At 43.3% G+C, this 12125-nt stretch overlaps 1 protein-coding gene across 1 annotated transcript in view; it reads left to right on the top strand.

The window, feature by feature from the left end:
* LOC128835073 (elongin-A-like) overlaps positions 1-11583 on the top strand; it is a 53448-nt gene extending 41865 nt beyond the window's left edge. The window contains exon 11 of the mRNA XM_054024421.1: positions 10998-11583. Within this exon, the coding sequence (XP_053880396.1) occupies positions 10998-11011 (14 nt within the window). The 3' untranslated portion in view covers positions 11012-11583. The remainder of the gene's footprint in view (positions 1-10997) is intronic.
* The last annotated feature ends 542 nt before the right edge of the window (positions 11584-12125 follow it).

The following is a 12125-nucleotide window of genomic DNA, read 5'->3' as shown; positions in this document are numbered from 1 at the left end:
TCTAATTGTAAATAACATTTAAATCGAGGTAGATCATGATTTAAATTTTTTTAAATTCGTTTACATAGATTTTTTTTTTCAATTTGATTTTTATTTTATATGTTGCTAGTACTTCACTTGTCCTATTTTGCACTTTGCTAAAGTGAATGTTTTGGACTAGTTTCTTTACTGTCCTAATTGTTAGTAAATTTCAGACTTTACATACTTTTTTTTTAATCTTAAGAAGCTTCACACTTTAAAATGCTCTTGTATGGTGAAAAGTCCAGGGCCTCATTAACATCCTTACTGTGAAACAACATAAATTCAAGCATAAAATTGATAAGCAAATAGGCCTATAATAAGTTGCAACCAACAGCACCTTCCAATATGTTGAACTACCAAAAGTAAAGAAAAGTTGAAATTCTTTGGCCAGGCAAACCCTGAGATTTGACCAAACCTCCCTTACGGTTTTGCAGTTTGAAGTCAATGATACTTGTGCCCCTAACTCACACAGGTGCTTTGGAAAATGTTACCTCTATGCCTTATCTCCCAGCCTGTGGCAGCAGTAGACTTAGGCCTTGTCTACACTACAGAGTTTTGTCAACAAAAGGTCACTTTTCCCGACAAAACAGTGGAGGTATACACTACAATGCTGCTTCTGGCGGCAAAACTCTCCTGTTTTGGTGACAAAATAATTCCCCTCCCGCCTTGATAAGAGGCATTGAGCTTTCTATTCGTGGCAGAGTTATATCAACAAAGTGTCAGTGTAGACACCACACTTGTTTTTGTCACTATAAATGGACACAGGAGGTGTCCCAAAATCCCCATGCTGACCACTCTGGACTCAGCTGCCCTGTAGCCAGGTAAACAAGCATCCACCTCGCCTCCTTCTAAGGCCCTGGAATTTTTGAAATTCCGCTTCTTGTTTATTTGGCGTGGAGAGCTCACATCACATCTTCCCAGGTGGCCGTGGTAGCTCCACATGGCAAATGCTTTTCGGCTTCTGCGAAGCTGTTGGATCTGTTGCGTATATGGGGGGAGGAGGCTCTCTAGTCCCAGCTTCACTCCAGTCTTAGGAACTTCGATACCTACAGGCAGACTTCTCGTGGCTCATGTGATAAGGGCTACGAATGGGACACTGTGCAGTGCCAAGCAAAGATAAAGGGGCTGAGGCAGGCGTACCAGGAGGCAAACTGTCGCTTTAGTGCTGCTCTCAAGAGCTGACGCTTCTATAAGGAGCTGGATGCCATCCTTGGTGGCAACCCCACCTCCACCACCAAGAGCCCCATGGATACTTCGGCGGGGCTGGAGGCAGCAGACAGAGGACCTGACCTCCAGGATGAAGTCGTGGATGAGGAGGTAGAGTTGGAGGACTATATGGAGCCCATGGCAGGGTCGTCCGGTGGTGTGGCAAGTCAGCAACTTTTCCCCACTCCAGAGGTGTCTAGCCAGTCCCAGCAGTCCCTCTCTGGATAGCAAGAAGCAGGAGAGGAGACTCCTGGTAAGTAATCTTTTTGAGTTACTATAGCTTGGTTAAATGACATTCAGCTGTACATTTGCTTTGTAAACTATACAAGTGGGTGAAGGGATAGAAATGTGCAAGACTAGCTGTGTTAGTGTGTTCCAAATTCCCCATTGCAGCTAAGCAGTGCGGCGCAACACTGTTGCACACCAAGATTTCATGGGAATTCTCTTGAGCTCTCTAGGGAACTTTCCTGGAGGTACTTGCCAATCCTCTGCCGAAGATTCCTTGACAAAGCTGCTTTGTTCCTTCCCCCATTGTAGGAAACTTTCCTGTATGACTAAGCAATCACTTGTTCAGGGACCAAAGCAGTGCACAGGCAAGCAGCATGGGGACCAGGTCTGAAGCCACACGTCTGCAGTAGATGCACTCTTGCATCCTTGCTAACCCTCAGGAGTGAGATCTGCTTCAGTGACCCCCTGCCCCCACCTATGGAAACGGGTGGCAGAATTCACGATATTGTCCCTAGTAGCCTGCACTGATCGCCTTGAAACATCAGCACCACTCTTTGCCCCAGCTTGAACGCCCTCAATCCACCTGGGCAAAACTCACCATGCGTAGGGTGCTCACTGAGATGTGCTTGCCAAGAGTCAGTTGGAAAGTGACTGGTGTGTTGTAAGAGGAGTATTTTACTGTAATGATTCAATGCTGTGCGTGAACTAACAATCATGCTTCTGTGTATCGTTTCCTGTGCTTCTGCAGATGTTGCCTTCAGGGGAGCCCCCTACTCATGGGAGGAGTGCCTCTGCCAGATAAGGAAGTGACCAAAGTGTAGCAAGGAAGACGTGCTCCAAGTGGTGCTGCAATCCTCTGAGGAAGAACAAGGGAAGAACGCAGGGAGTGGAGAGAAATGAAAGGCGGGACAGAGAGTCGAGCTCATTCGAAAGGCCCATGGGCAGATGATAGGTCATGGCTACTTAAGTTCTTAATCAAGCTACAGTCAGAAGAGATGCATGCTCACCACCACCATAGCCAATACAGAACTGTTTTCCATGTCCTCCCCAAACTCCTCCCACATATTCCCTTCAACTTTCTGGAACATCTTGGTATCCTGCTCACTCCACCCCTTCAGACCCCTTCCAAAATGATAATTGGATTTATGCACAGCTATGAGAGCCTTCAATGCCCTGCACTGCTGCCTCCCTTCCTACCAAGTCTTTAGTGTGCATTCATTGGTGTTTAATAAAAGCAAACTCTCTGAAAGATAATCACTCTTTATTTGTGTCCTCTACATAGTGATTGCAGTTAATAGTTAAACACATACATGCAGTTTAATCATTTGCTGACTGCAATTTTCACTCAAATAGTCACAACTGTTATGCTTCATTAATTGGAGTTTTGTTTGTTTGCCTGACAGATTTCTGTATACAAGCACACATTACTGGTTCTCTCTCAAAATGTTCCCTTAAAGCCTCCCTGGTTCGAATTGCCCCCCATTGTGCCCTTTTAATGGCCCTGGCATCAGGCTGCTCAAAATCAGCAACCAGGCAATCTACCTCAGCACTCCATCTCCTGGACAAACTTTTCACCCTTAGCCTCTCAAAGATTATGGAGCATGCAGCAGGTAGCTATGACCATTGGAATGTTTCCCTCACTTAGATCTAACCTGCCATAAAGGCAGCACCAGCATGCTTTTAATCTGCCAAAGGCACATTCCATGGTCATTCTGCACCTACTCAGCTTATTGTTGAAATGCTCCTTGCTCTTCTCCAGGTTTCCCATGTAAGGCTTCATGGAGAAGTAAGAAGTACGCTGAGTTTCCCAGGCTCACTATGGGCATTTCAACATCTCCCACTGGAATCTTTTGGTCTAGAAAGAGAGCTCCTGCTTGCAGCTTTCTGTACAGACTAGTGTTCCTGAACATGCAGGCGTCATGCACCTTCTCAGACCACCCTGCACGGATGTCAGTGAAACGCCCTCCGTTGTCAAAAGCACCTACAATACCATAGAGTAGTACCCCTTTCTATTGATGTATTCTGTCGCAAGATGGTCTGGGGACAAAATTGGAATATGCATGTCATCGTAGTGCCTCGCCACAGTTTGGGAATCCCATTGCCACAAAGCCATCCACTGTTTTCTGCACGTTGCCAAGAGTCGCAGTCCTTCGTAGCAATATGCAATTAATGGCCCCGCACACTTGCATTAATGCTGACTCAACTGTTGACTTCCCGACTCAACCTGATTTGCGACCGAGCAGTAGCAGTCTGGAGTTGTCAGCTTCCACGCTGCAATCCCCATCTGCTTCTACACTGAGAGGGCTGCTTTCATTTGGGTTCCTTTGCACTGCAGGGATAAGACGAGCTCCACATGCAGTTACAGGAAGGTGGCTTTCCGTATCTGAAAGTTCTGTAGCCACTGCTCATCATCCCAGACCTGCATAATGATGAGATCTCCCCACTCATTGTTCGTTTTGCAAGCCCAAAAGTGACAGTCCACCTTGTGCAGCTTCTCTGTGAATGCTAAAGGTGGTGTAAGCTGTGCCACTATAGCACTTTACATATGCGAACAGGAGAGGTTCTCCCATTCCTGTAGGTAATATACCTCCCTGAGAGGCTGTAGCTAAGTTGATGAAAGCATTCTTCTGTTGACCTAGCTCTCTGTACAATGGGGGTTAGATTGACTTAACTAGGTGTCTCAGGGAGGTGGATTTTTCTAACCCCTGAGGGTGTCTCTTCACTACCAGCCAGATCAGCGGGCAGCGATCGATCTAGTGGGGATCGATTTATTGCATCTAGTCTAGACGCGATAAATCGATCCCCAAGCACTCTGCCGTTGACTCTAGCTCGGCGAGAGGCACAGGCAGAGTCGACGGGGGAGCAGCAGCAGTCAACTCACCACAGTGAAGACACCATGGTAAGTTGATCTAAGTACGTCAACTTCAGCAACGTTATTCATGTAGCTGAAGTTCCGTAACTTAGATCGATCCTCCCCCAGTGTAGACCAGGCCTGAGAGACGTAACTATGCTGATATAATTTTTCAGTGTAGATCAGCCCTAAAATGTACATCCAAATCCCTTTCCTAGTTGGAAAGTCCCTGTTTAGAAACTAATGGAATTACCGGAATATATTTATTTAAGAGGGAATCTGATGTTTCTTTTCAGCTTTCCAAAACAACTAATTTTAAATTCTGTGCTATTTCTGTTGTGGAAAAGTGTACTTTAGTAGCACAGCTGCTGCTTCTCTGATCTGACATTTCATGGGCGTCATGTTTGGCTTTTCTTGTTGTTTTCCATGCCTGTAGCAGTACATAGGATCAGAAATCAACTTCTGAACTGGTATCTTTAATCAGGTACCATGCTGAGCTGTTGCCACGTCATTTGCTTGCACCATTAAATTAGAGGAAAATTTGCTAGATTTTATATCTAAGGAATCTAAAATCACATCATGCCAATAGTCGCATCCAATTTTTCTGTACAATCCAGTGATTTACAATGGGGCTGGACTATGGGCGAAGCACACCACCCTTCATTCAAGATGCATTAACCAGTCACTTGTGTGTTCTGACAATGGACTGCCACTTTCCGTTTATAGAAAAAGTAAGCATAAAAAATTGAAAGAGCATGAGGAAGCTTTCAAAAATGTCAGTGCATTTGTTTGCAAACTGCAGAGCTCATTGCTTCTATTCAAAGGGAGCAACACCAGCTCTTTTTAATTTTTATCTTCCCACCTGCTTTCAATATAAAATAGTGTGTTAAAAAAATCTCCCAGTTCTGGCAGCTGTATAAGACAACACATGGTAATATAAGTGCTTCAAAAGGTTAGGGAGGCCTGATGCCACCAAACATTGAGAAGCTAATGTTTGCTTTGAGTATTAATAGGAGTTAACCATGTAAATCCTTTGTAGTTTTGATTGGAGAATAAATCTGGGGAAAGATGTTACCTCCTGAAAATAGTAGTGGGCTAGATTGAGGGCATGTAGGATCTCACTTGGAAAAAATATTTTACCAATGGTAGGATTATCTCTTCAAAATCTTTTCTGAACAGTGTGCCAAGGATACCATTTCTGTATTAACATCTGTTGTGCTTGTCCTCTGAATGAGATGTATATTATCAGTGCTTGTATTCCTGACAAATGAAAAAAGTCTTGATGTAATGGAAAGTAAACTACAGATTGTCTTAATATCCATGCAGCCACTTGGTTTTTGGTAATTGTGAGCTAGCATAGTTAGAGCTGTGTTACCTTTCAGGATTTTTGGATTTACCCTGTTTAAATTTATTTAAACAGCATACTGTCTGACAATGGCCAATGCCATATGCTTCACAGGAAAGTGCAAGAAATCTCATAGTGAACAACTCTGAAACAATAATAATCTCTGATTTGTTCTGCATTTTTTTAATACGAATATGATACAAATACCAAACACAATGCTATCTCGAATGGGTTTCCCCAAATCCTCTATCCCTGCTGTAAGCCACAGTCTCCAGTCACTGAACTGAATAAACACACCTTAGATTGGATTTAGAAAGGTGTCAACTTGTGCCTTCTGCAGACTATCACTAGGGACAGAGTTTCACCAATGAGGGGTTTCTTAAAACAAAAACAAAAAAACACTCTACCACCAGTCCTGGAACGTTCAATTTCAAGATCTGACCGCTCCCACTGACTCTGAACTGTTGTGATAAGAGAAACATCCAGAAAGGAGGCCATTTAAATGGTAGCTTCTGAGTGATCTCATTGGTATTCCTAAACAGAGCCCATTGCAGTAGTCTAGGCTGGATAAAAGTATGAATGACTGCAATTGGGTTCTTATGACCTTTCCTCTTTATAAACGCACAGCCAGCCAATGAAGGTAAAAAAAGGCATTACAGGCCAACACATCTGTCTGGAAATTGAGGGTGAGTTTAAAAAAAAAGGGATCCAAATAAGACTCTTGCAAACCATCTAGGTGAAAATTAAGCAAACCTCCTCACTACAGAGACTGGAGTGAGGCAGTGTACACTTTCTAACACTTCCCTCAACTGGCAAACATTACTTTGGTCTTATTGCAGCCAGCTGGCTTTGAGCCAGATACCTAGCTTAGTCAGGCACTGAGAAATAATGAGATTGTAGTTGTGACGGGTTGAATCACAGAAACCCCCTTGGGAGCTGCCACCAGATGTGCAAAGACTACCCCTGCTCCTGTTTTCCCTGCCAGCTCAGGACTCCAGCACCCTGTCTTGCTGAGCCAGACACTCCTGTTTGGCTCCAGACACAGATCCAGGGTCTGAATCACTTGTCCCAAAGCTGCAAGTTTACCTGAAAACAGCTCACAGTAGAGTGCTTGTCTTTAACACTCAGATGCCCAACTCCCAGTGGGGTCTAAACCCAGATAAATCCGTTTTACCCAGCATAAAGCTTATGCAGGGCAAACTCATAAATTGTTCGCCCTCTATAACACTGATAGAGAGATATGCACAGTTGTTTGCTCCCCCAGGTATTAATACATACTCTGAGTGAATTACTAAATAGAAAGTGATTTTATTAAATACAGACAGTAGGATTTAAGTGGTTCAAAGTAGTAACAGACAGAACAAAGTAAGTCACCAAGCAAAATAAAATAGAATGCGCAAATCTATGCCTAATCAAACTAAATACAGATAATTTCCTCACCAGTTCCAGAGTGCTCCCTTTTACAGGCTAAGCTCCTTTTAGCCTGGGTCCAGCAATCACTCACCCCCCCTGTAGTTACTGTCCTTTGTTTCAGTCTCCTTCAAGTATCCTGGGGGGGTGGAGAGGCTCCTTCTTTAGCCAGCTGAAGACAAAATGGAGGGGTCTCCCACAGGTTTAAGTAGACTCTCTCTTGTGGGTGGAGACCTCCCTCCTATGCAAAGCCCAGCTCCAAGATGGAGTTTTGGAGTCACCTGGGCAAGTCACATGCCCCTGCGTGACTCAGACTTTGCAGGCCAACGCCATTGTCCACATGGCATCTTGCATGTCTCCAGGAAGACTTCTCATGTGGATTGGAGCATTCCAAGATGCATTGTTCCCTAAGTGTCTCCTGATCAGGTACTTAACCTGGCAAATTCCTTCCCAAAGAAGCTGACCAAATTCCTCACAAAGCTTACTTAGAAATCAGGCAAGCATACAGCCCATATTCTTAACCTCGAGTAGAAAATGATATATATGTACAAATAGGATGAATAGATATAGTAGACCATAACCCTTACGGAGATATGTTACATGGCACAGGCAGCACAAAACATATTCCAGTTATGTCATACGTACATTTATAAGCACCCCCTCCCCATAAAGCCTTATGGGGCACACTGTCACAGTAGTATTTAATGTAAAAGGAGACAGGGGTCTGTTCTTTATCTTATGAAGATATAGCTCTGCATGCTATACAGATTTTTATTGTGAACCTGTCAGAGCACATTTAAATGACCTACAGGAGGATTGCTTGATCACCTGTTATACAGTGGTGGCAATGATGCCTACGTAAATTCCAGATTATTCAGAAATAAGCATTTGCTACTGTTCACTCTTAGTTTTTGCTTATATTGTTTAATTTTTTTTTCTTGGTGAACAGTAGGAGGATCTCTTCCCCTCACCTCATTGCATCTCAGAGCTGAGGGATGGCCATTTAACAATAAATATTGCATACGCAATTAAATCTCCCACTAGCAGGAACTAATGATGATTGTCTTGCTGTTTCCATGGTGGGGTGGGCAAATGCTGCAACTTTCTGTTCTGTTGGACATGTGAAAAGGGTGGTGGGGAGAATTACCTGGTTGTCATATCATCTGAGGCAATCTCTTCAGGAATGGGTACAAGTTTCTTAGCTGTGTTTATAATCAATTCAACCAATTTAGATCCTAGTGCCACACTGCCAGTGTAATCTGTCCATAATGCTATTTTGAGAGTTAACATCTGCCCAGTCTCAGAATGATCCTCTGGTGGCATAGAGTCAGTGTCAGGACTCTTATGCCAATCACCCATCTTGTTGCCGGTGTAGCAAGGGAAAAGGGATGAGGACAGGAGAGGGGCATGGCCATGACATTCCTCTGCATTGTCAGTCCTCAATGGCTTTGTCATCACCCTGTGGCCTTTGCAGAACAGCAAAGGTTAGACAGGCTGCCCTAATATGGTACCAGAGAATCAGCCATAGGGCTCAGTCCTGCAAAATGCTGAGTACCCTCAACTCCCCATGACTTCTGGCCCCATGCACCCACATCCCAAACTGCCAAATCAAATGTGCTCCAATTGGTTTTTCATCAGTTGCACAGTGTTGTGAGTGATTTTACCCAAGTTCCCAGGGGAGCTAAGTAAGGGCACTGTAAAATTGTGTTCTTTAACATGAACATGTTGTTGGATATTGTTTACATGCCTGATCGATACACAGTTCCAGAATGCAGTATGGCAACAGAAGTTATGAGAAGCAACACTAAAGGTTCTTGCAGATGAGGAGAAGGAAGAGAGAGAGAACAGCAACAACAGTTGGGGGAAAAAATTCTCATCCTTATTACTTGCCTCTAAATCCCAATATCGAGACAAAGGAGTATAAATTCAATGGGCAAGCAGAGATAACCATTCCGAATACCCACAGTACAACTCCAGAAATAGTTTCTGTAGGAGACTGGAGATTCCATTTATAGTGGGAACCTAGGGCTTGGTAGACTTGGGTTCAATTCCCTGTTCTGCCACACACCTTGAACTTCTGACCTTGAGCGAGTCATTTAGCCTTAATTGTGCCTCAGTTCCCCATCTGTAAAATGGGGATAACAATAGTTCCCTACCTCATGGGTGAGGAGAAACACATTAAAGACTGTGAAGCACTTTGAAATACTGATGCAAAATGCTATATAAGAGTGTGCCCCTAAGTGCACATCAGTGCCAATTGGCACGCTGTGGTCATGATATATACCCAACAGGTGGCATGCAATATATCATTGAAAAACTAATAACGTATTGAACACTAATATTCTTGTGTGATGCATGTACAATACACCCACAAAGGACTTTATACATATGTTCTGGAAATACGTTCTTTAAATGTATCAGGCAAGCAGTACCTAAACTATGCCTGTTCCAGACAAAGGACTGTCTCTCTAATGTAAATTAAGCCAGGTATGACCAAAGACAAAGAAAAGCACATACTTATTTGGTTGGTTTGTCTTTGCTCATTTTAGAGCTTTTGTTTTAGGGTATGGTGCTCCCTTGCTAGGCCTTTAGTGATGAAATGTTTGTGCCTTATTCTAAACATTTGTGTTATTGATGTTTAAGTACCTATTGTGGCAAGATGGCTGATGTTAGTATGATGGGTCCTGTGCTTTTCTTGGCAGGGGGCCTAAGATGCTACCCCTTGCCCCTGATCTTGGGGTGCTAAGGTCCCCACTAGTGGCCCAGGAAGGTGGTAGAGGAGGGAAGTGGGGCAGGGGTCTGGGTTTGCTCCTCACTCTGAGCCCCAGCCCCTCACAACCCCTGCAGGTTCTTCCCCCTTGGGTGGGGTACTTCCAGTCCTTAGATGCTGGGGCAGGGTCTCCTTTCAGTTCTCTGGTCGTTCAAATCTCACAACACACCTCCAAGCTCCAGTTGGGGGGGGGGGGTGGGTGGGTGGTTGGTTGGTTGGTTTTCTTTTTTTTCTTTTTCTTCCTCCTCCTTCCCTGACTGCCTCAAGCAGGGGGTTTTATTAGGTTCCTGACAGGGCCTTAATTGACTACAGGTGCTTCAATTAACCTGTAGCAACCTTCCCTAGTCTACAGGGAACCACACCTTAATTAGCCTAGGGTTTATATATTTCCCCTCTACTACTCTTCTACTGTTCCCTGGCCCTCCTGTATCACACTATATGGAAAGGTAGTGGCCCATAAATGGACTAGTTTTTCATTTCTAGTTGATTGCTGTAATTCTTTTGTTTGCGAGTTTTGCACCAGCTCTTTTCTCACAGAATCAGAATTTTCACTTAGAACAAAAAATCAAACAAACAAAAAAAACCCACCTCTCTAATCTTTACATTCCAAAGAAGATAGCATTTCTAATGTAAACTGATGTGTTGCTTCCCTGGCAAATAGTTTAGTCTTGCAAAAATATGCCACCTGCTAAAAAAAAAAAAGTATAAAAAACAAATCTCACCAAATTTTCCTCAGTGAGTTAGCTGAAAATCCTATAAATCTATTTGGGCCTATTGAAGTGTTAATACTAAAAACAGTCTTAAAAAGTCAGTAGTTACTGGAGTCAAAAAAGTGCTTTAAATGATAATCTTTATGCTTTTCAGACTCCTTTTTTCCCAAACTGGGTTGCTTGCTTAATTGTTTTGGTTTTAAAAAGATTTTGAAGGATGTACATACCACATTAAGAAACAAATGTGTTTTGGGATATGTGACACTATGCCCCATATTCTTCATAGTGATATTATTATATGATTGACATATTTATAATGTATTTTATGCAAGAGAAGTCATGTGAGATGTCATTGAAAAAGTTATGATTTGCTGAATATAATTATATTTGTATGCATGTATCATTTTTTTATCTGAAGTTATGAATATTGACTATGTATCTGTATTTCAAATGCAGTTACACCTGGGTAACGCCCACTAGACAAGATGCTTTCAGTCTAGATAGTGGATGGGGAAAGGCCTATTCAGGGCAATGGGCCATTAAGAAAAAGCAAGAGGCCTTAGGAGAAGCCCATCTGGGAAGTCTTTCTGAAAACGCTACAGACAGTCTCCAAGTAATGGCTGCTATGACTCTACAAGGACATGTGATGAGACCACATGCCTCTGGACTCCATCTTGGAATGTCAGTATTTTTCCACAGACTGGTCTGGGAACAAAGCTTTGGGAACAAAGGGTTCCTGCCACATGCAAAAGCAATATAAGGCAGGGACTGACATCATCTGGTGTTCACTTCTCACACAAGAAGATGCCTGGAAACACCTGAGGAACAAAGACTGAACTGGGGAAGTGCTGGACCCAGGCTAAAGGGATTTCAAGCTGTAAAGGAAGTGAAGCTTGCCCCTTAAGAATCTGCAGCCTGCTTGTATTATCTCTTAGGATGAGAATCTGCTAATTCATATCTAATCTATTTAGTATATTATTAAGCTTAGTTTGCATTTTTTATTTATTTGCTAGGTAATCTGCTTTTGTCTGTTTGCTATCACTTATAATCACTTAAAATCTATCTTTTGTGGTTAATAAACTTGTTTTTGATTTATCTAAACCAGTGAGTTGGAGTGAGATGTATGGGAATCATAGCTCAGGGGCAAAGGTTGTTGCATATTCCTCTCCATGTTGGGGGAGGGGGTGAACTTTATGAGCTTATGTTGTACAGTTCCCTGTGCAGTAAAAGACAGTATAATTTTGGGTTTATACTCCAGAGGGAATGCATGCTGGGGAGCTGCAAGTTGCCTTAACTGTAGCCTTCCTATTCAGGGGCTGGTCAGAGAGCCTGCATGTAACTACAGCTGGGTATGTCCCTACCCGTATGAATGCTGGTGAAAGTGCAGGGTGGAGGGCTCTGCATTTTGTCACAACAATACCGTGTGAGAGGGAGCCCATGTTGGTGGGTCAGTGGGCTCAGTGGTACCCCAGTTCTAGGTGGCATCCTGGGGGCAATCTAGTCACAGGATCAACAAAGTGCTGCCTGCAATTTGAATAAACATTACCAGGTACATTCAACAAACCAACCATAGGTACTTTGTTA

Source organism: Malaclemys terrapin, chromosome 3 (genome assembly GCF_027887155.1).
Source record: "Malaclemys terrapin pileata isolate rMalTer1 chromosome 3, rMalTer1.hap1, whole genome shotgun sequence".
NCBI lineage: Eukaryota > Metazoa > Chordata > Testudines > Emydidae > Malaclemys > Malaclemys terrapin.
This window is presented reverse-complemented; position numbering and strand designations above follow the sequence as displayed.